The sequence below is a fragment of the Acinonyx jubatus genome, chromosome C2 (genome assembly GCF_027475565.1).
Source record: "Acinonyx jubatus isolate Ajub_Pintada_27869175 chromosome C2, VMU_Ajub_asm_v1.0, whole genome shotgun sequence".
Classification (NCBI taxonomy): Eukaryota; Metazoa; Chordata; class Mammalia; order Carnivora; family Felidae; genus Acinonyx; species Acinonyx jubatus.
In genome coordinates this window covers 4,382,259-4,406,307 of record NC_069384.1, presented here as the reverse complement: position 1 = coordinate 4,406,307, position 24,049 = coordinate 4,382,259, and the positions used below count along the sequence as shown (strand labels likewise).

Sequence of the window (24,049 nt, the reverse complement as noted above, 5' to 3'; positions counted from 1 at the left end):
GGGATGAATTCTGTGGTACGTGAGCCATATCTTGATAAAGTGAGTATTTAAAAATAAATGAAAAAGATAAAGGGTTTTTTTTTTAAAAAAGGTCTTTTTTTCAGTTTTATTTATTTATTTTGAGAGAGACAGAGAGAGACAGAGAGAGTGGGTGGGGGAGGGGCAGAGAGAGGGAGAGAGAGAATCCCAAGCAGGCTCCGAGCATCAGCGCAGAGCCCGATTCGGGGCGCGAACTCACAAACTGTGAGATCCGTGACCTGAGCTGAAACCAAGAGTCGGACGCTTAACTGACTGAGCCCCCCAGGCGCCCCCAGAAATGATCTTTAAACAATCATTTTGAACAACAGATCGACCGTTCTTGCCCAACACCCCGGATCCTGGCAGAGCACCAGAGACATGCCACACCCCCTGGTGCAAGGTTCTGCCTCTAAATTCAGTCACACTTCGCCCAAATGACCTCAGCGCTTATGTTTAAGGAAATGAAACACCTTAGACGTCGTTGAAACCTCTCTCTATGCCAGTGACTTCTCCCTCCCTAGGGGTAACAACAATCCAGAATTCCGAGAACGTTCCATGTGTGAACGGCTGGATCAGGAGGGGCACAGCCACAGAGAGGGTCCCGCCCATATGGCTTGAGGATTAACTGGTGTCACATACAAGGTCATACAAACAACCTTGAAAACGGCATGCCATGAAGGAGGGCAGGCTGCTAAACGCTGTGTGACGTACGACGTTCACTGATGCGCAAAAGCATGTGAGCCCGTGCTCTGAGCTCCGGGGGGAATATATGTGACTTAAAATATAAAATGAGGACCTGATTATCGCAGACCTCATTCTTGCCCCGCTTCTGTGGCCGCAGCTCAGTGGACGTTCTGGCTCATACCCTGTGACGTGACCAGCCGCGGTCTGATAATTTCCTAATGCTTCCTGGATGGGTGATCCCCATGCGCCATGTGGGAGCTAGCCACGAGCTCCCTGAGGTGGCTAAACAAACCATGGTCCATCCAGGCAGTGGAACATCATTCAGTGCTAAAAAGAAACGAGCTATCAAGCCAGGAAAAGCCGGGGAGGAAACTGAAATGCGTATCACCAGGTGACAGAAGCCGTTCTGAAGAGGCTACAAACTGTATGATTCCAACCATAGGATATTCTGGAAAAGGCACAACTATGGAGTGGTTGCAGGGGTTGGGGGAGGGAGGGATGAATGGGCAGAGCACAGAGGATTTTCAAAGCAGTGAGGATACTCTGTATGATACTGTACTGGTGGGTACGTGTCATTGCACATTTGTTCTAACCCGCTGTCCAAATGCAAACACGTCACACATTTGTCCACAATGCCAAGTGTGAACTAAGGACTTGCGTTAATAACGACATACTAATAATTGGCTCATCAATTGAAATGAAAGTCCCATACACTGTGTGCAGGGCAGGGGGCCCTGGGGCACCTGGGTGGCTCTGTCGGTTAAGCGTCTGACTTTGGCTCAGGTCATGATCTCATGGCTCGTGGGTTTGAGCCCCAGGTCCAGCTCTGTGTTGACAGCTCAGAGCCTAGAGCCTGCTTCGGATTCTGTGTCTCCCCCTCTCTCTGCCCCTCCCCTGCTCGCCCTCTCTCTCTCTCTCTCTCAAAAATAAACATGAAACAAAATTAAAAATAATTCCAAAATTAAAATAAAACTGACACTGTGGCATAGCAGAAAGTGCAGGAGACATTTCCTTTTTGGTTTGTGGTAATTTTAGGGATTTTTTTTTCCCTTCCATCTCGTGTCTCTGCAGTCAAATGCTCACTAGGACAGGTGATGGGGATTAAGGAGGGCACTTGTCATGATGAGCATGGGGCGATGTATGCAACTATCGAATCACTCTCCTGTATACCTGAAACGAATATTACACTGTATGTGAACTAACTGCAGTTTAAATAAACACTTAGACAAATGTTAACTAGGAGAATACGACAGCTGACGCCCCAGAGAGCTGGAAACGGTCCCAAGCTCAAGTTCTTCTCTTTCTTTTTTTAAGTATCAGGAACTTCTCGGCTTTACTGAGGTATAAAGGACAGATAACAATTGTACATACTTAAGGGGTACGACCTGGTGTTTTGAGACGTGTGTACCCTGGGAACCGGGTGCCACAATCAAGTGCACCCACCACCTCGCACACATACAGCTTTTTTTTCTTTCCTTTCTCCTGCGGTGAGAACACCTAGGGTCTCCCCTCTCAGCCGATCTCAAGTGCACAGAACAGTACGGTAACTGGGTCACCTCGAGTGGTATTCCAGTTTCTCTTGCGACATTTAATGGCCACGGAAACCAGGGCGACGGATGTAGAAAGCGGATTAGCATTAACAATACGCATACGTTCGATATATATATTCAAGACTACACGCACCCCTGGAAAAAGAACGCTCTCTGTGCGCACTTGAACGTTTTCAACGGAACGGGCGATATTCTTTAGTGTCAGAAGATTTGCATTTTGTTGAAAATAACGTCCGCTCCACAAGGTGGACAAACTGCAAGCACATCAAATGTGTGTTCTGATCCGACGCAGAAGACACGCACGATGTCACAGTCACCTGTTTTGCTTTATATAAATAATCAATGTGGAAATTAAATAATCCTAAGTTAAGGTGGGTCTATCCAATTACAAAATCTGTCCCAGCGATCTTGCTTCTGGAGGTATTTCCTACCAATATTCTCCTGTGCCTGGAACATGCATGTTGGGTCCCCCAGAAGAAGCCTCCCAAGTCATGTCTACACCCAGGAGCACGGAGTGTGTGGCTGCGGGAAAGCGAGGGCTCACGTCCCAATCAGAAATGGTCCCAGGATGTGTCATCAAGGCCTGTGCAGTCAGCGAGGCAGTGACCACTGGGAGGTGAGGACAATACAAAATATACACACACGTATTTGCTTTTTCACCTAAAAACTATCCGGAAGAGAAGGGAGAGATACATATCTGCTGCCCTTGAGAGAGAAACGTGATTGGCTGGTGGATGGGCACATGACCGTGTGCGCGTGTGCGTGCAGGGTGGGGGAGGTTGAGTTTTCCCTGCACATCCTTGGGTACTTCCTGATTTTGATCTGCCCGGGTACGTTAGCTCAACGTGTTGAAGGAAACAGACACAACGTAAACATTAAGAAGACAGGGAGGAAGAGGAACTTGACCAATTCGTCTTGCTAGAGTTCAGGGTTGCCCATGTGCGCCCGCCCATGCGTATGAAGACACCAAAAGCCATCACACCTGATCGCTTCACCACGCTCTGAATCGCAACGCCCCCTACTTAGGAAAATGGCGACAAATATGTCACCAACACACGGGCAAGGTGGTGTGCTGAAAGTTTAACGAGCTGGGGGCGGGGGGTCACTGCCAAGTGCAAACGCTCTCCGGGATACAGGCAACGCTGTGCTGTGGGGGCTCACGGGCCACACAGAGCCGGCGCCCAGGGCCCAGCCTTCCCCACTGGGGGGTCCCACCAGCCGGGGCCAGCGGCGTGTCCCGCACAGGTGCCGTGACCTGGCTCAGAGGACATGCAGGAAAGCTGTCTTCACCCTGGAAGGCCCAGGAGAAGAAAGGGGACCCACATCCTCTGCCCCTGTGTTTAAATGTTTTTATGTTTATTTTTTTGAGAGGGAGAGACAGAGCGCAAGCAGGGGCACACGGCAGAGAGAGAGAGAGGGAGACACAGAAGCCGAAGCGGGCTCCAGGCTCCGAGCTGTCAGCACAGAGCCCGCCGCGGGGCTCAAACTCATGAACCGTGAGATCATGACCTGAGCCGAAGCCTGCCGCTCAACCGACTGAGGCCCCCAAGCACCCCTAGTCTGCCCCATGTTTAAATGAAACCCTCGGGAGTTAGGAGAAACTGGACGGGAGAGGAGTAAAGCCACTCGTGAAATTTCTGGCGATGCCCCTGGCACTACAATTTCGAAATTTCTGTTTGCTTAAAAACAAGTGGTTGTCATACAAACGTGTCAGAGCGTGCGGCAGGATCCAGGGCGCGGGGACATAGCATCACAGCGCCACGGCCGTGGTCCCCGCGTGCGTGGGTCACACTGCCTAACATGTTCCGCGGGAGGACCACAACGTAAAAGCTTTTCAAGACAAATAAGCCAGCTCCAGCCAGGGTGGAGCTCAGTTACCGGCACCTTAGACGATGCTTCGTTCCTCCATCTCCGCCCACCCAGGCCACACGGGCACGGCCGGGAAACAACCAGCCGGTGGCGTGCTGTCCCCTCGGCCGGTGCCGGACTGAGGTCAGACTCACTCTGCGGGTGGCTGTTGGTGGATGCAGCACCGCTCCCGCTCAGGCCCCATCTCCGATTACAGCCACGCCACCACCCTTGAAATCACTTGCAACAATCGACAGAAAATACCGAAAGCAAAGCCAGGTGCCCGCTCTGTGATGATAGACACACAGGATTCTAAAGGCAAGCGGCTTTGACAGCACATACTGCGCCCCCCCATCTCCACGTTAAATACTTCGCTCCTGCAGTGGCTGCGAGGTGACGCCCTGGGCCAGCTGGGGGCGCCCTGTCACAGTGACCCGGCCCTGCAGTCCCCCTCTGTCCCTGCGGTGTGCTGCTGGGCCAGGAGCACACCCTCTCTGAGCCTGGGTCCTCATCTGCGATCAGACCAAAGGTATAGCCTCCAGATAGCGGTTCAGTGACCTCCCGGGTGGCCGTGCCAGACACAGGCCTGGCCATCTTGCCTAGGATGGGGCCGCGTCTCTGCGGTGGACACCAGGAGCCAGGGCACCCCGGGCAGAGCGCCTGCGTCCCCAGGCGCACGCAGTCCTGAGACTTACCGCATCGGTTCTCGTCCTCCCCGCTGGGGCAGTGCAGGACCCCGTCACACCAGTGAGAGGGGCTGACGCAGGTTCCTGAGGACCCGCACTCGACCCCGGACACCAAGCACTTGTTCTCCACTTGCAGAGAGACGGGAGGGAGACCCAGTCAGCTGGGGACACCAGGAAAACCCCACGCACCCACTGCGAGCGCCAACGTCCGCTCCCCGAGCCCCAGGCAGCAGGAGAGAAGAGCACGTCCCCCCTTTGTCTTAATAAGGAGCAGATGCGTCCTTGACCCCATCATCTACCAAAGGAAACAGGGCTGGCCGTCAGAGGCAGGGGGGGCCCCGGTGCATCACTTCCAGGGGGGCGGGGAGGGGCTCCCAACCTTGGGCTTGGACAGCACCCCCCGCCTTCCTCAGGTGACCTCTGGATCCGCAAATGCCCTGAGTCCCCTGCCCCGGGCGGACGGAAAGGCCGGGCTGTGGTTAAAGAGCTGCTGCAGGCAAGACCCGCCCCAGCGCGTAGCAGGTGATGCTGCACAGAGATCCAGGGGACAGGTGGCCCCGGGGCGGCAGCTAGCGCCCCAGAGCACCGCGTAAACCCACCGTGGTCAGTACTCCACCAATAGCATGGGATTCCCGCGACCCACGGGGTAGGAGGAAGCGGGAAAGTGACTCCTAACAACGGGGACCGTGAGATTGGAGGAGGAGGATGGGGATTCTGCGTCCCCGTCACCGAACAGAAGCAACGAGCCCCACCCCCGGAGAGCGGGACACCCCACAAGGATGCCCCCCTGCACTTACTGAACTTCCAGAGCAGGACGGCGGCCAGCACGGCTCCCGCCAGGACGGCCCCCAGGGTGAAGGTGATACACAGCACTTTCTTCGCCTCTGGGGAAAGGGGGGTGGGCACACCATGTGGTTACAGAATTTCTTAGAAGGCACACTCTCACATCTCACCACTCTCACATCTGGCTTGTATAGTACAGCATATCATGAGATAATAACTTTGTTTAAGTTTATTTACGTATTTGGAGAGAGAAAGCCAAGTGGGGGAGGGGTGGAGAGAGAGGGAGAGAGAGGGTCCCAAGCAGGCTCCACACGGTCAGCACAGAGTCCGCTGCGGGACTCGAACCCCCAAACTAGAAGATGGTGACCTGAGCCACAGTCAGATGCCCAACCGACTGAGCCACCCAGGCGCCCCATGATAACTTTTTATACACTCAAAAATGAGGCTTTTAATTTTAAGAACGCATCCTGCGAGGTCTCAACCTCTTCTGCGCACTCAATTTTATGCGTTTTAGGGCACAAAAGCAAAACAGGAAGCCATGATATGAAGTAACATATACTTATGTTAAGCTCTTTTAAAAAAAAGTAGCATCTTAAAATGGTCCAATAAGTGATTAATGTAAAAAATTGCCCCAAAGAGGGAAAATGCCTTGTTTTAGTAATTCCAAGCATAGGCGCACCTGGGTGGCTGAGTCGGTTAAGCGTCTAACTTCGACTCAGGTCATGATCTCGCGGTTTGTGAGTTCGAGCCCCGCGTCAGGCTCTGTGCTGACAGCTCAGAGCCTGAAGTGTGCTTCGGATTCTCTGTCTCCCTCTCCCTGTGCCCCTCCCCTGCTTGCACACTTTCTTTCTCTCTCTCTCAAAAAATAAATATTTAGAAAAATTAAAAAAAAAATACAGGCGTAAGATAGCAGTAATAATGTCCCCAAACTATCACCTCCCTGGCGCTGGTGTTCAAGGTAGAATAAATTGTCTTACTCAAGGCAGGTTAGCGAATGGATGCCACAGACCCACAGCGTCCCGTTCGACAGCCACCAGCCACACGTGGCTGTTTGCACTTCAGTTACATATCATTAGGGGTATTAAACAGTTCCGTAAATTCAAATGCTCAACAGACATGAGGCCGGGGGCTGCTGTATGGAAAGGGCGGGTGTAGAACATTCCCATCACTGCGGAACGTTCCATCGGGCAGTGCTGACATCAGCCTTTTGGTTGGAGGAGGAGCACTGAGCTCACATCTCAGCTACGAATAAAGTCATTTGCAGAGGGTCATCAGCGTTCTCTAGTCAAAACAAAACGAGGGGCCCGTTGTTGGTCAGAGTGTAAGCCAAGGTTCAGAGGGCAGGGCCAGACAGGGCACACCCAGTAATTAGTGGCTCCGGGGTGGGGGGTGGGGAGCAGAGGGGAGAGAGAGAGGCTGAGGGCAGGGAGGCAGAGAGGGCATTCAACAGACCCTCCAACCCCCTCTGTTTATAGGACACCTGGGTGTCCTGGAGGGTGGGGGAGGCCCGGGGAACCCCACCTGTACACGTCTGTGCTTCTGGAAGTCACCCGGGGCTAGAGTTCAGCTTCTGGAGTCAGGTGGACTAGGGCGGACCTATCTGTTTGGGCTCAAAGCCATGCCTCTCATCTTGTTATCAAGTTCTTAGGAATCACCAGGGAGCCTGCTAACCAGCGTTCCTGGCCTCGATCACCAGGAATTCGGATTCCACTGGGGGCGGGGAGGCATGAATTTGCAATTCTAACAGGCTCACAGGGGAGGCGAAGGCTACTGGTCTGAGGAGAGCCCTGAAGTTACCAGAACTGGGCAGGGCGGAGAGGCAGGGGACGCTCACAGGGGAAATTCCAAATGGCCAGTTTGACCCATTAGCCAAGGACAGTTTCTCACTTCAGGGAGCTTCCCTGTATGCTGTTTGATCTAGGATAAAATAACGTGCCCGGTGAGCTAGAAGCTATTAAGTATTCTGAACCTCTCAAGGGGCAGAGGGCAACCTGCCCCCCTCTCACTAGGAGCAAGTGCGCAGCGGGACCCCCGATCCCACCTTCGCTGGACAGGCATCCTGCAGTCAGCGTCTGGTCGGTCCAGACCTGACTCGGGGCTGGTTTGCAACCGTGCTACTATTGGGTTTAATTACAACTCACTGCCCATGCCCCTTCATCGTTATCGATTCGGTCTGCCGTTGATTCGGCCCTAGCGAGCCCAGGACCAAGCATCTGCATCACTGACTGTTGGCCTCGATTCCTCCAAAACCCAGTCTTTAAGCAGTGCACGCACTGGGACGCAGCGTGAAACATTTAGGACCGTTGCTACGGCAAATAGATGCATTATGTCCCCAAATAGCCCTTGCACTCCCGAATCTGTGCTATTTGAGGGCGCTGAAACTCCTGTTCTCTCCTGTGATGACGGCCAAGCCACTGTACGTTTGTCAAAACCCACAGGACGCACAAGGGAAAGACTGTGATCCTAATGTAAAACTATGGACTTTAATGACAATGTATCCATATTGGTTCATTGATTGTAACGAGCGGGGCCCGCTAGCTACGGCAAGATGAGGGGGCCGACTTGGGGGTAAGAGGGGTAAGAGGGACTGCACCCTGCTGTTGGGTAAGCCTAAAAACTACTCTCAAAAACTGTCTGCTAATTAAAAAAACATTTCCGAGGCCAAACATTAGACTTATCAAATGTCTGTTGCGTCTGTAGAAGTCAATTAAAAAGGTCTTAAAAATAGACAGGTAGGTTTACTCAGCTCGTTTTGAGTTTAAAGGGCAGTTTTGTAATGCAAAGTCACACATGTAGGCTCATGTTCTTCCCTTATAAAGTCACTGATAAGGACGGTACAGATTCCTGTCCAATTGCCTGTCGTCACCAGGTTGCCCCCCAGAACAGTGGAAATGTGGGTGTCAGGCGAGTGGGCTCCCCTGGTCTGCCTGCCCTTTCAAGGTGCTGACCTCAAGAGGGGACCCTTGGTTTCTGATCACCACCCCCTTTTTTCTGGGAGGCAGGCACCACTGTCAGGAGTTCCCTAGCCGTCTACACCCTGGCTTCCTTCCAACCACCATGATGAACTAAGACCAGGGCTCTACTGACATCTTGGCCGGGTCTTCCATGGCAGGGGGCTGTCATGTGCACCACAGGTGTTCAGCAGCATCCCTGGCACCTGCCAGTCACAGCCTCTCCCCAGTTATAATGACCAGGCCCTGCCCAGTGTCCCTGGGGGTCAAAATCAGCCCTGATTAAGAACCACGGGTCTCAACCTCCCCAACTACCACCAGAAAGACATCAGTGCAGAGGCGGGCATTTCCTTGATCCAAGAGGAACCAGGGGAGGGAAAGAGGGAACCGTATAGGAAAGGAGAAGGGGTAACTGAGGAGGAGGAGGACTGAAGGGTAGGAGATGTGGGAATAAAAAGGAGTAGAGGTTGGGGCGCCCGGGGGGCCCAGTCGGTGAAGCGTGTGACTTTGGCCCAGGTCACGATCTCATGGCTTCAGTTCGAGCCCCACGTCGGGCTCTGTGCCGACAGCTTCCGATTCTGTGTCTCCCTCTCTCTCTGCCCCTCCCCCGCTTGCACTCTGTCTCTGTCTCTCAACAATTGGCATTAAAAAAAAAAGTAGAGGTTGACGAGAGGAGGAAAGAACCAGAACCCTTTGCAAAGGGTAGGGGAAGCAGAAGGAAGCGTCGGGGCGGAATTAAGGGTGACGGCACTGGTTGAGGGCTACAGGGGTCCAGAGACGTGCACACGGAGCCTCGAGCAGCACAGGCCATGAGGACTCACTTCTGTGCTTTGCGATGCGCTGCGGGGGCAGGTGGAAATTCACTTTATTGTTAATCTTTGACCGTACAAGCTGTGTGTACATGTGTGCCTGCAAAATAAAAACCCCGTCGACAAAAATGCGAATTGTTGAGTCACTGATACCAGTACTCGTTTACCTGTTCTACACCTGCTCTGCTGTGTCCACGGGGTTCTTTTTTATTTTACTTTATTTTTTTTTAAATGTGTACTTTAAAAACATTTTTTAAGGTTTAGTTTATTTTTGAAATTTTTATATATATACATGTATAGAGAGAGACAGAATGTGAGCAAGGGAGGGGCAGAGAGAGGGAGGCACAGAATCCGAAGCAGGCTCCAGGCTCTGAGCTGTCAGCATGGAGCCCGACGCGGGGCTCGAACCCACGAGCTGTGAGATCGTGACCTGAGTTGAAGTCGGACGCTTAACCGACGGAGCCACCCAGGCGTCCCTGTGGTTATTTATTTGGAGACAGAGAGTGTGTGTGAGCAGGGGAGGCGCAGAGAAAGAGGGGGAGAGAGAGAGAGAGAGAGGGAATCCCAAGCAGGCTCCGCGTTCGATCCCATAAACTGTGAGATCAGGACCTGAGCCCAAATCAGAGTCGGCCGGTTAACAGACTGAGCCACCCAGCACCCCGCCCCCACCCCCCGCGCTCCGTCCACGAGATCGTTAAAGCCACGAGATACGTCCGTGTGACAACCACACCAGCCGCCTCGTTCGCTGAGCACAAAGGCCTTGTCCCGCGTCTCAAACACGACTCGCTGTTCCAGGGAACCGCACCACAAAGACAGGGTGGGTGGTGACTCCCGTGGCCTAGCTCACCGTTCATTCTACACGACCCAGCGACAGGCCCCGCAGGCAAGAGCAGGACAGGGAGGCCTTGCGTGGGGACAAGGCTGCGACAGGAGGGTTAAGGAAAGTGAAGAGAGGGCTTTGCAGCGGGGCCGGAGGCGAGAAGGGCAGTGACAGCGAGGGAGAGGGGAGCCCCGGCAGACGGAGGGCGGTTAGCGACAGAGCCACCAGAGAAGACAGGCCCCAGCGCCTGGACTGTTGTAGGAAGTAAATGCAAAGGGGTCCTACTTGAGGTGCACACTGTCCCCGACGGGGACTTGGGCTGCGTGTGGCTGCTGGGCGTGGAAGCGTGCGTCAGCACCCTCGGCGCGTACTGGGGCACCGCGGGCGGGTAGTAGGGAGCCGGATACACCGAGTAGGCGCCGGGGACCACGGCGGGCCGCGGGGGGTACAGGCCTTCAGGCTGGTATCCATGGTTTTCGTAGAAAGGTCCGACACCTGGCGGGGGCCCCTGAACAATGAAGAAGAAGATGAATCACATAAAACCCCAATTGCCCTAAAGGTTACACGCCACCCGCGGTCCTCAGACAAGGTACTGATAAGGCTGCTGCAGACTCCTGTCGGGCCAAACACGGAACTTACCTGCAGTAAGGGCTAGCCAGAACTTCCAGCTGGTTGTCAACGGTTTTTGTATTTGCTCACTAGTCATTTTTTGAAGTAAAGAGAGAGTAACGCAATTTAGTGAAGAATAAAACATGAATTAAAGAAAAAACGTGCAGGAGTCTGGGAATGGGTCAATACCCAATCCCAGGGACGGAGATTCTCAGGGGAACAGTACCGGCTGTATCTGAGCGGCAGCCAGGCACCTGCATGCACGACCTCCTGGAAGCCTGACCAGACCCCCCGAGGATGGTGCAGGGATGACTGACAAACGCGCCCATTTTGCAGAGACGAACATGAATGATGGAGGCTGAGAAATTTACCTAAGGGTCCACATTATACATGCTATTCTAAAAGTTCTTTTTCTATCTCCTCTTCTCTTACAGAGACGTGTCACCGTTTACTAACGGACATTTAAATAGCTTGTGGATGGGGGCTGTGGGCACGCACGTCCGCAGGGAGCCTGAGGGGTTCTGTCGCCTGAGGGCAACCGCTGGGTCTCAGCGCACAGGGTGTGCAAGGGGCTGCCCCAGCCCGAGCTTTTTTTCCGGCTCCCTCCATCTTCTCCGAATGCCCTTCTCTTCTCCCTCTGCCTAAACGCCGCCTTCTCCCGGCTGCCCCCTCAAGACCCCGCCTGGACCCCCACCGTGTCCTCTGTTTCCATCCTCCTTAATCGCCCACTGGCTGGGCCACGCTGGGAGGCCACGTGTGCCCCCCTAGCCTTCTTCCCACTGATTCATTTCTTCCGTTTCTTGTGGACCATGGTCTCCGACAGGACTGGTATTCCGAGCAGAGGAGGCACCACACTTAGCATTTTAAGCGGGGCCTCCAGGGAAGCGAGATTATACAGCAATGCACCAAAGGCGGGCTCTCAGGGTTCACCTCTGCTTAATAACTCACTGACACTCTCCTTCAGAAGTTCAAAGACTGTAACTCTGAACCAGAGCAGTGCACAGAAGGGGAAACAGTGTAATCTCTAATCTAAATGGGGCACCAGAGGCAAAAAAAAAAAAAGCACACGTGTTTGGTCTCTATCGGAAGCATCTAAGAACATGCTGTCCCACCCAGGGAAGGTTGCAGCAGGCACAGTGGCCTGTCCCCACAAAGTCTTGTGCAGCGGATAGGAAGTTTTAAATGGATCCAGTGACTAGCTACCGGCAATGGCTAAAGGGGAAAAAGCGTAAAGATCTATTCTCCAGATAGAAGATACGGAAAATGTCTGTTATGACACACAGCTGCCCTGAACGCATGCATTTCCAGGTATAAGATAAATCAGTGAGACTTGGGTGGATCCTGAGAAACTTAACAGAAACCCATGGGGGAAGGGAAGGAAAATAAAAAAAAAAAAGGAGCTTAGAGTGGGAGACAGCCAAAGCATAAGAGACTCTTAAAAACTGAGAACAAACTGAGGGTTGATGGGGGGCGGGAGGGAGGGGAAGGTGGTTGATGGGTATTGAGGAGGGCACCTGTTGGGATGAGCACTGGGTGTTGTATGGAAACCTTTTTGACAATGAAGTTCATATATTGAAAAAAAAAAAGATAAATCAGTGAGAGATAATGGGGACCAAGGATAAGGACACTGCATTAGTCTCCAGAGTTGCTGGCGGTGGGGGCGTCCAGAGAGAGGGATGGTCAGCCCAGTGCTCCATTCGGTCACAGCCTCCCCCGGTTCATCAGGACACGCGGCTGCACAGGGGTCTGCTGTCCTTCCCTGGGACTGCCTCCCTCCAGGCACCCTCCTGCCCCTTTTCCTTCCACACATCCTATCCTGAAACCCACCTGCAGGGCAGGAAGAGAAGAGGCCCCAGTGAGCAGTGCACATACCCCACAACCGCCCCACAGCTCTGGGGCGCTCTCAAGGGGTGCAGCTGCTGTGTCCGCACTCCCGCCCAGCCTCACTGAGAGAGGGCCCCGACCAGCATCCGTGGAGCACACGCATTCCCTGCGGCCAGCTCTTAAAATGCTGCCCAGCACACACCTCAGAAAACAACAGCAGGAATTAAGGGCACAAAGAAAAGGCTGGGGAGGTAATTATTAACCACTTACTGAGTTTAAAGCCATCCTGAGTTTATCAGCAGCATCAGGTAATGGTACAGATCCAGAACGTTCAAGACGACCTAGAAGACAGAATGATAAGACTGTGGTACTTCCATACCGGTGAGTTTTTTGGAGACCCGTGGGGAAAGAACCAGAAGGCTTTCTAGGTGAGAGTTAGCTCCGGAAGAAACGCCAGTTCTATCTGTTCACCTTGGCCCTCACTTTTGCCCGCCTCTTCCCCACGCACGGGCGGAAAGAGCCTGGTGCTTGCCTGCATTAGGGTCCAAGGCCAGCGACGCTTAACACGGCTCTGGCCTGACATCCCCAGGCTGCCTCTTGCAACAGAGGATCCCGGCAATACAAGCAGACACGAGGTGCCTCTCAGACCCTCAAGTTCAGGCGAGGTTAACGGGGGGCAGAGACCTGGGGTCAGCTCGTGGCAATACCCCTTCCTGGAGGTATCACTGCATCAGCGCCTGAACCTCTCTGAATCTGGCACAGAAATGGATACGGAGTCGGGCACGGTCCTGTTCCGGTGAGGATTTTTCTTTTTTAATGTTTACTTATTTTTGAGAGAGAGACAGAGGCAGAGTGTGAGCGGGGGAGGGGGCAGAGAGAAAGGGAGACAGAATCCGGAATAGCGGTCAGCACAGAGCCCGACGCGGGGCTCAAACTCACAAACCGCGAGATCATGACCTGAGCGGAAGTCGGACTGAGCCACCCAGGTGCCACCCCCCCCACCCCCCACCCCCCCGGTGAGGATTTCATGAGGGAGCCCAAGCAAGCAACAGCTGGCCAGGAGAGGCTCCCTCCCTCGCTCCTGCTGAGCGCCCATGGGGACGGGATGGGGGGGTTGGGGGGGTAGGTGTCCCCTGGAGAGCACGTGGTCCAGAACTTAGTACCCGAGGGAAGTCACACCGGACTTTCCAAATAAGCCATGTGGAATCTCCTACTTCTTAATAAACACATGTAAAAAACCCTCCGTAAAACACGTCCACACGTGCCCATTACACCACCTACCACCCCAAATCCAAAAAAAACCACTTTGGAACTGACCATTTTGATCGTTTCTGAGGTTGGCGGTAATGAAAAGAAGGCGCTTTTGTTTGCAGAGGTTTGTGAACAGTTGTGACAGCAATTTCTAGAAACACCATCCACACTGGATGCGTTATAGTAAAGCCCCCATTCGGCCATCACTCCCTCCCTCTTGTGGGCACAGGAAGGGCTGCCCTGGGCCCCTCCCTGCTGTCTCGGAATGGCCAAAGAACACTGCAAGAAATGGCTCTCCCAGCCCTCCACCCACGAGACCGTGCTCCCAGTGAGAAAGTTCTGGCCTTCACACGGCCCGTAAAGTGCCTGGCACACAGCAGGTGCTCAAACGGCGGCCGGCAGCACAGTGCAGTGGGTGAGCCCGTCCCCTCCGGGACCTGGGACCTGGGGCAGGTCAGCTAACGTTCCCATGCCCCAGCGTCCTCATCTACAAAAGGAGATCAGAGCAGCCCCCACTACCGGGTTGATGAGCTGTGAAATGAGTGGATACCGATGTAGCCCTCGGTGTCTGCAGCAACGTCAGAGATGCAGACATTTCTGTTAAATAACAGTGATTATAAAGCTGACAGATGTTGCCGCTGGGAGGCTGGGGGGCTGGGGACTGAGAGGAGGCATTTGCAGACTTGCCTTGGGTACTTCTCCCCAACGGCCAAGTCCACCCGCCCCGAAACCCCAGGGGAGCGAAATGCGACACTCCAGCCCACGATCATCACTGGACTCGTCAAACTCAAAACGCACGTTAACTTGCTATAAATGAAAATGTGAGGATGGCTTTGTAATCTTGGGAAACCTCCCTGAGCAGGTCACGATAAACAGGCACCACATCATTTCTTTACTGTTCACATAGAGCCAAAATACACGCGTGAGTCCATAGGGATAGCTGTGGGATTTTTTCACTTTAAAAAATCAAAAAGGGGCAACGCTGTTCTAGATACGAGGAAAGAAACCTGAGCAGTATGCACTTGGGAGGGTCCCCATGGAAGCCTCTACATGGTGTGATTATCACATATTAAAACACCTGTCCAGGGCGCCTGGGTGGCTCAGTTGGTTAAGTGTCCGACTTTCGATTTCGGCTCAGGTCATGATCTCACAGCTCGTGAGTCAGAGCCCCGAGTTGGGCTCTGTATTGTCAGCTCAGAGCCTGCTTGGGATTCTCTCTCTCCCTCTCTCTCGGACTCTCTCTCTCTCTCTCTGGCTCTTTCTCAAAATAAATAAGTAAACTTAAAAAAAAAAATCCACCTGTCCTACGTGTGCCCCTTGAAGAACAAGGGCTCTAAGACCCAACACATACAGTGTCTCCCGCTCCCCTCTGGTCCAAGTTGGGGGAAAAAAAATCATAGCACATCCCCAAGGTTACTTTGCAAAGCATTCTGCCTAGGCAAACATTCTCAGCCCTCTGGTTTCCGGCTCCCCGCGCCTCTGAGCTGTCTCACCAGTTATAGGTTTGGGTGAAGTTTCAGGAAATGAAAATCTGATCCCTCTGGCATCTTTCCCAGTTTGAGAGCCCTCTGAAAAGAATGATCACTCAACGCTCGAAATCCATGCTCCTTGTTCATTCGAGATCCCTAACAGAGAGACGAGGAAGCCAGAGAAGGAAGAAGCCCAGGCGGCCACAGCCATGAATGATCCAGGAAAAGCCACAGGACCCAGAAGTCACGACAGGATAATCCTATCTCATCCAGAGATCCCACGAGCCACACAACCTTAGAACCAGAAACACCCGGTGCGCCCAGATCAGCCTCCTCGGACTTTGGAACAGAAGACAGGAGTCACACTGCCTGTAATTTTCTCTGGCTGAAAAGAAGGGAAGGGGCAGGGTCTCACTCTGGAACTGGATCTCTAAGAAGCCCCGCCCGGGAGGCCACACGGGGGCGGGTTCATCTTCAAAACCGGCACGTGTAGAGAAAAAGGTTACGTGTCACAAAAACACACAACAAACAAAACAAACACAAACCCCTACGCATTTCCACAGCAAAGCAAATCTCCTCAACTGGTTTTTGAGCCGAGCAAGACAGCCTAGATGGGGAGAGACGTGGTTTCTCAAACATCCTTTCCTATCATTTAAAGGACACAGATGCTTGTCCTCGAAAGCACTTTTCTCTTTAAGTGACAAAAGAGCAGATGTATGACCAAGCTCCTAGCCCCTCCCTGTCCCCGGCCAGCTCCCCACGCCGGCACCGAAAGGTCCACTTGAGTCACACAACACGACACGGTGGTTTCGGTCACTCGGGGCTCTCTTTGCAGAGAGCTGGGTCACCCCGAGCACCTGCCCGGCCACTGCTCGGCAGGACGGTGCCGTGGAGTCCTGCCTGCACCCCGTGACATGACGAAGCTGTTTCCAAGTGATAAATTTCTTCTTTGGAAATCTCAGAAAGCATTTGCTTTCTGAGGCCCCCCTTCCTTGACCCCTGTACCCCTTTCTTCAAACTTCAAAGCGAGCAACACCAACAGACACTCCTTATCCAATGAACAAATGATCAAGGACAGCCCTTTATGCCTCAACCACTGCGTCAAATCACAAGTGTCGTTATAGGGCGCCTGGGTGGCTCAGTTGGTTAAGGGTCCGACTCTTGGTTTTGGCTCAGGTCCTGATCTCGCGGTTCGTGAGTTCGAGCCCCGCATCTGACAGTGCAGAACCTATTTGGGATTCTCTCTCTCTCTCTCTCTCTCTCTCTGCCTCTCCCCTGCTCATGCGCTCTCTCTCTCAAAATAAATAAACTTAAAAAAATGTTTAACCACCCCCCAAATCCAAAGCGCTGTTAGATGCAAATTATCGGACAGTGGTGGGTTTAAGTAGCAAGTCAACATGAACGAGTATAAGACAATCGGACAAAAGGCCTACGCGGTGATTCACACAGGAACAGTGCAGGCACACAGAGGCAAAGTCATCACCTCAGGAGAGGTTCTGCCCGCATCCTCCAAGTTTCTTTTTCTATGAATGCCTCATTGTCCCAGTTGAGATTACAAACTTTTTAGGGCAGGAATTGGGTCGGGTCCCTTTTTTTCTTTCTGTCTTTTTTCTTACAGCTAAGCTTTGTTTGCTTACTAGCATACAAGAAAGCGTTCCGATATTTCTTGAGTTCCAGAGGCCAAAGGAGTAAGACGGAATCTGAGGGACAGAGCAAGCCGGAAAGCCTGCACCTGGACAAGACAAAACCAGCCTCCAAGGTGAGGACGTGGGTGACCTCATGGGCCCAGGTGCACAAGACTGAGTGCACACCTAATGTGACAGGCCGGCTGGGGAGGCGTCCAGATCCCTGCAGGGGAGAGGAGTCCCGAGACGTGCAAAGGCCCCGGCTAGGGTTGAAGACCTCGCCCAAGTCTATCTGTGGAATGGGATAATAAGGTAATAGGGTTGTTTCGAGGACCAAGTGTATCCGTTCCGTTTCCAACACCGTGACCAACACACGCTAGGCACTGAACAATCACATCGTGACAGCGGCTAAGATCTGCTTGCCTGTAGCGAAGGGACTGTCATGTGCGAGAGACATTCAGTTTAGTCTGTGTAAATCCAGAGGACGCAGCCAGGATCAAAGCGGTCAGTGGTATCAGAAAGGCAGGTGTAACCCGATACCGGGAAACCAAATTTCCAACAGTGAGGAAGTTTAAATAGTCAACTAGTTGCCTTGGAGAGAACAGAGTTCCTCAAACGGAAGCATGTTTGATCTGAGACTGGCAGGTGGGCTCTCCATGCGTATTGGTCCAAGCGTATTCTAGAACGGTGCTGAGCTTTGACTGGGGGTGCCAGGGACGATGAACTCTTATTGCCTGAGGTCAGACACCCGAAGAATGACCCAGCACCCCTGGAAAACAGGCCCCACGTCCCCGGAGTTCAGATCAAGGGTTGAAATGAGCTCAGGTGTGGGGTCCTGCCAGGACGGCCCCTCGCAGAGCAGTGACCTTGAGGGACTCCGATGCCGGGTCTCCTGCCTCGTGCACCAATAAGTGGTCATGAGGCCCAGGCCACGTCTCCTTCCAGCTCAGCTCTCGCTTGACGATATTTCTCTGTCGAATGTCTGCTGGGCGCCGTGGCCTCCTGCCGGTTTCCCCTGAGCCCCCAACCTCTCCTGCCATCGCACGAGCTTCCAGAATGCCGCTACTGCACGTGGTGCCCTTGAAACGTCCTGTGCTCCCTTACCACACCCCTGCACCCTCATACAGCGGGGACGCCCACGGCTGAGCTCCGTCCACACCAACAAAATGCCCTGAGTTTCTACCCAGCAAGCCCTGTCCTCCTCCTCCTGGACTCGCCTCTACGAGCATGTCTTTGGGCCACCTTCCTTCTTCAAAGTTCACACCGTTCACAGTCCACACGACTGCCCGCACTCCCACCGGAAAATCGGTGTCTGCCTTTCCCCCCGATGCCTCTAAGGCTGCCCGTGACTGTGACATTTCCATACGTGCTGGTGCCTCTGCTCCCAACCACCGTGCAGTGGCCGGGACAGACCGAGTCCCTGGCCGGCTCTTCTTCCTGACGGCCAGCTTTGCCCCTACGACGTCCCCCTCAAACTGCCTGTATGACCAAACAAGCCCTTTGTTACTCCCCAGGATTCCTCATGTACTTGAGGCCAGGGTGGCCCAGAGCACAGAGGGCCCACTACCCAGGCGCACTACCCCTGGAGGCGTATAAGCCGGGGCTCCCCGAGATGGCCTTTCGGGTCCCCAGCACCAAACCAGGATGGGACTCACGGTGCTTTCCCAACTCAGGTCTCAGCGCTCAGGTATGTGATGCCCTCACACCCCATCCGCAGAGGCCACCAACTCATCCTGGGAGGACCCAATGTCAGCAGGTCCCTGCAGGTGCCCCGGAAAGGTGGGGCGGGGAGGGCGAGCAAAGGCCGAGCAGCTGTGAGAAGCAGGATGACCCCGGGAGATCCAGAGCAGCAGAGGAAACCAACATGGAAAAGCACTCAGACCCCGAGAGCCTCTCCAGACGCCCTTCACCGCCCTCATCAGAGGCCGGCTTCCAGCCTGTACGTAACCGAAACTGGTCACCACTAACTCGACCCTGCCAATTTTCCTACTATCAAGGCTTCGACCTGCCCCTGGCCCCCAAGCCTGGAATTTTCTGGAGAGCTTAGGAAAGTATATTCCCAAGCTCCGCCCCGCTGTCAGTCTGATACAGCGACTAGAACTAGGACAATTACCTGGATCTCATTAGGAAGCTCTCCCAGGACCCCTGCCACAGGTTTGGGTGGAAAAGAGTGAGCCACTGTCCTGGGCTCCTGCTGTGCAATTCCGGGTAGGCCCCCAGGTATCTGGGCTTCCTTGTCTACTGCACATGTTCGCCTGAGTCTTGTCCCTCAATGTCCCAATAGCCAGGGAGTTCAGCTCTCCCCGCGGAGGAGTCCTGCACACGTCTGCCTGGATTATTCTGGAAGATTCAGCACCGAGTCCAGGTGGGGCTGTGGGCAGGTGCTCCAATATTAGGATAGGGGGAACGAGCCTGGCCCCCAAGCAAGTCCCTTCCGCGTGAGGTTTCCTTGGGCCCCGCTCTCAGCTCCCTGAACCCTTGTCCACACGGTTTCTATGACACTCCCATCTTCTGGAGGAAGGAAAGGCAGTCGCACTACCTGTCAGAGCCCTGAGGAACCAGACAGCCTGGCTTCTTCCCCAGGTCTTCCCAGGGGTTACGGGAGCTGGAGCACGTATCTCACCTCTCTGCCTCAGTTTCCCCATAATTAAGTACGCTACAAAGAGTTTGGAATGACACATTATTATTATAACACCAGTGCGGCCCCGTTTCCTCCTGCGATTCCGGGGACTGAGCCCAGGGCAGAGCCAGCCACGGGTGCGAGGCCCGAGCTCCAAGCAGTGTCCAGGGCTCTGGCAACAACACAGCCTTGTTAGGAGAAGCCTGACCTTGTGAATGTTGAAGGGAAAAGTAGCTTGGCCTGACTCATCCAAGCCAAGAACAAAGGCCACGCTGCTCCTGGGTTGATATTTAAAAACAAAAAACAAAAACAGAGGAAGGAGTTGAGTGACCGATCTCCAGGCAGAGGGTCTCCACTGTGGGAACGCCCCCCACCCCCCAACTCTTGGGCTGAGCGTTTGCTTGCTTGGCCGTGCCCTTTCCTGGTAACCCCAACCCCCAGTAAGGCCTGCCGTGGTGGAGGGAGGCAGGCAGGCCTCACCTCTGGAAACGCTGAGAAAAGGAAGCCAGCGACTTCCTGGGGGCTCCCCCCCACCCGACCTGACCCACCAGGTCCCCTTGCCTCACCCAGCAGCAGCAGCCTGAGAGCCTGCGTCCCGAGGTTCCTGGGCCTGGGTAATCTTTGTCCCCGTTCCCAGCCCCTACCGGCCTTCAGGGGAGGCTGGCACCGGCCTCACTTCCGGGAGAACCTCCCCCCACCTCCCAGGCTAAGTCAACAACCCTCACTTCAGGGTTCCTGAACACCTTAAAACTCCCTCCGGGCGGCCTTTGTAAGTTTCCATGACCCGGGTGAGGCTCTGTAGCTGCTAGGCCAGGAGCACAAAGGCCAGCGCCCCCCTGGGTGTGCCCATCTTAGCCCGGGAACTGCTGCCTCAGTTGGAATCTAGGGGTCCGCAGTGTCAGGGCCGAGCCCCTGGTGACGCCTGCCCACCAGGTGGACCTCGGCCTCCCAGCTATCATTTCCCTCCCAAATGAGCCACTAGGATTCCTCTTGACGGCTCCCCGCCTCCCCTGCGCGTTGGAAAGGGATTCGGGCTTTAGGATTCCAGGCCACCTGGCTGTGCCCTCGGATGGGGGCGACCGCTTCGGCACCGCTCAGGGCTCTGGGCTGGCAAATGCCCTCTGGGGTGTGGACGCAGGAACTTTGGGGCCATAAGGCAATTCTTCCGCAGAGCACGTGGGGCCAGGGGCAGGACACCTTTCCACAGCCAGGCCGGTGCGCTGAGCCCCGCAGCCACTGTCCAGGTCGGGGCCTGACGGCGTGCGGTGGACCGGAGCGCCGGGGCGGCCCCGTCCTTGTCCCCAGCAGGGAGCGCGCGGCCGGGGCCAGGAGCGCTCCTCCCGGGCGGCTTCCTGCGGATCCCGGTGCCCCGGGCGGCCCGGCTCTGATCCGGGCTGTGGGCCAGCCCCTCCCCGGAACGGCCGAGCCGTTCCCGCCTCGCCCGGGGGCCCTCCGGGCCCTGTCCCCGCCGTCCCCGCCGCGCCGGCCGTATCGCTCCCGGAATCTACAGCGAGTTTCCAGTTTCTCCCCACCTCGGGAGGGAACCAAGAAGTAGAAGGAGTTCAGGTAACACTCCGGGGCTGCAGAGATTTTCCCGAAACAAAGAAACGGATAGGCAACGCTCTGTCCTCCTTATCCCCCCAAAGGAAAAGGCGCACCCTGGTCCCCAGCTCTGGGGCCGCAGAAGGCGGGGGGTCCTGGAGCCGGCTCTGGCCGAGGGGACCCACCCCGAGGGACCCCGAGGCACTCTCTGCTCCGACCAATGAGCCAGGGACGCGGAGCGACGTTCCCGGCCTCGCGAAGCCGGCCCCCTCCGGCCCCCACCGAGGGCGCGCTGCCCGGCCCTGCCCAGGGCGTCCCGCCGGCGGGAGGACGCACCTGCTGCGCTCGCGCTGCTCACACCTGGCCTCACCTCCAGACGCCGCCACCCAGCGCGGGGGGGGAGGGGGACGCTTGGGTTGTCCCCTGGCGCCCAAATCCTTCTTTTCGCGCCTGGGACCCGCGCCACAGACTCCGCCGGGAGACCCGGCCGGCGCGCCGCTCACCTGCGGGGCTCCCCGCCCGGCGCTCTCCGCCCCTGGCTCGTCCTCCCCTTCCTCCTCTTCCTCCGCCTCCTCGGCCTCCTGCGGAACTCGCGTCTTCCTCTGCCCGGAGTCCCCGCTTTAATCCCGGGAGGCGGTGTCGGAGCGCCCAGGGCGACACCCCTAAACGCGGTCCCGGGGCACCTCGGGCACCGGGAGGGGACGGGGCGGGGCGGCGGGAGGAGGAGTTTCTTCCCGGGAAAGCCCGGGGCGCTCTCCTGGTCCCCGCCCGCGGGGTGGACCCCTTGGAGCTCCGGCTAGGTCCCCAGGAGGGCCGAGGGCGGCGTAGGGCTCTGAGGGGCGCGCCTCCCTCCCCTCGTCCCCTGGAGCGCCCCCGTTGCGAGCGCTTTGGGGCCCCGAGGTCTCGAGTTTGGGTTAAGGAGGGAACTTCTGGGGGGGGCAGTGATTGAGTCCCTGCCGGAGCCCCCCCCCTCCCCGGGAGCTCCTGGACAGAGCGTGTGGCCTCTGTCCCCACGCAAGGACCGCCGAGGACCCTCTCCAGCCCTCCTGTGCCCGCCTTTTTTTGCCTTCGGATCCCAAGTCACCCCACCTTCCCCTTGTCCCCAGCAGTGGTTAAAGGGCTACCCACCATCACGGACAAGGGGGTGGGGGGGAAGCGGGGGAGATAAACCTTCGTCCAGAAGGCAGGCTCTTCCCTGTCCTTAGGAACTCTTTCCAAGTTTGCAATACACAAAACATGGGTTGCTTTCTGATAAAGTGGGAGCAGAAGAAAACCTACCTCCTGCCAACTCACATGACTCTTTGGCGGGGAGCTGGCCTTCCCTAGTAAGTTCTTCCCTTCCCGACCTTTCCTTTGTCTCCCACCCTCACAGCCACCGAGGGGACCATCCCAAATATTCTCCAGCACCCACCCATCTCTCATACTTTACAGGTGTCTCGGTTGTCCCCAGTAGAGGACATTGCCCAGGCAGGGTTGTGAATGACAGATAGGTCGGGTTGGATGGTCTCCTCCCGGCCACTCACTTATCTCGGTTATGAATGGCGTGTTCGGGGCTGTCCAGAAATGAGCCCGTGTTCCACCAAACCCCCAAGTCCACCTTCACACCAGGTGGCACATGTGTCTCTGTGTTCATCCCTCTTCTGCTGGTTATTCTCGCAACGTCCATTTCTCCTTCTCTGCACGGCTGCGGGGAATGTTTGTTGGAGTGGACACACCTCCCAGGAGTTGACCATCAGCCTGGGAGCCAACTTGACCTCCGCGCTGGAGGTGGCCATGTGGCCAGTCTCGGCTCAGCCGCTCTGTCCCGTTCCCTGCCAGAATTCCTGCTTCAGGGATGAGCTCACGACTGGCTCATGGCCCGTGAGGTGAGGGGCTTAGGGGAGGGGCTTGGGGATTTTCTTCTCAGGGAACGTCCAGAAACCTACTGCCTTGTGCAGTGGAGAAAGTCCCTCCTTCCAAAATGACAGCATAGAGAAGACTAGAAACCCAGCTCTTCACGGCATCATTGAACCACAGCGTCGCATCGGCTCCCAAGTTAGGCCCACGTTGCCACCTCTTTCACGAATACAGGCGGCAAATCAGAATGGCTTACCAAGGGGAGTAGCTGTGATACAATGAAAGCAGAACCTTAATTTCTTTTTTCATTAAAAAATTTTTAAACATTTATTCATTTTTGAGAGAGAGAGCATGAGTGGGGAGGCAGGGAGAGAGAGGGAGACACAGAATCCGAAGCAGGTTCCAGGCTCTGAGCTGTCAGCACGGAGCCTGACGCGGGGCTCCAACTCATGAGCCATGAGATCATGGCCTGAGCTGAAGTTGGACGCTTAACCAACTGAGCCACCCAGGGGCCCCTGTTAATGTCCTTTAAAATTACAGCTGCATTGGGGCCCCTGGGTGGCTCAGTTGAACATCCAACTTTGGCTCAGGTCATGGCCTCATGGTTTGTGGGTTTGAGCCCCACATTGGGCTCACTGCTGTCAGTGCAGAGCCCTCTTGGGATCCTCTGCCCCCCTCCCGCCCCCCGCTCAAAAATAAGTACACACTAAAAAAATTACAGCGGAATTTGCAAGAAGAATTGGGAACTTCTCGGACACAAAATTGAAGTGTGGGTCTGTATCCGGGGAAGGGAGGAAGGAGCCGCAGTGGCACACATCCTGAAGCCATCAAAAGTTCTGAAGAGCTTTACACCCAGGGGATGAGGGTGAATGGCAAAGTGAAAGGCTTCAGCAAGGTGGGAAGTTGGCTAGGATACCACCACAGCACGTCAAAACACACAAAGCTCTCTCAGAAAGAAAGAGGATGCAAAGAAAAAATTGCCATCCATCCCACTGGAAGGTGATGACCAACAAACTTGTCTGTATCTTAGTCTTGGCTCTCTGTAGAGAAGGAATAATACTCCCCTGAGAATTTGTAACTACAAACAGGTCCTCCTATGACAGTTTAAGTTTTGAGCCTAAATT

At 55.0% G+C, this 24,049-nt stretch overlaps 1 protein-coding gene across 3 annotated transcripts in view; it reads right to left on the bottom strand.

The window, feature by feature from the left end:
- TMPRSS2 (transmembrane serine protease 2) overlaps positions 1-21,746 on the bottom strand; it is a 35,356-nt gene extending 13,610 nt beyond the window's left edge. The window contains exons 1-5 of one of the 3 annotated variants that reach the window (XM_027041574.2): positions 21,593-21,746; positions 12,853-12,923; positions 10,435-10,657; positions 5,584-5,670; positions 4,796-4,915 (exon numbers count right to left, since the gene is read on the bottom strand). In XM_027041574.2, coding sequence (XP_026897375.1) covers positions 4,796-4,915; positions 5,584-5,670; positions 10,435-10,657; positions 12,853-12,867 — 445 coding nt within the window. In that variant the 5' untranslated portion in view covers positions 12,868-12,923; positions 21,593-21,746. Of the gene's footprint in view, positions 1-4,795; positions 4,916-5,583; positions 5,671-10,434; positions 10,658-12,852; positions 12,924-20,113; positions 20,168-21,425; positions 21,508-21,592 lie in introns of those variants that run through there. The other 2 variants (XM_027041575.2, XM_027041576.2) reach the window with 2 other exon arrangements.
- Between the last annotated feature and the right edge of the window lie 2,303 nt (positions 21,747-24,049).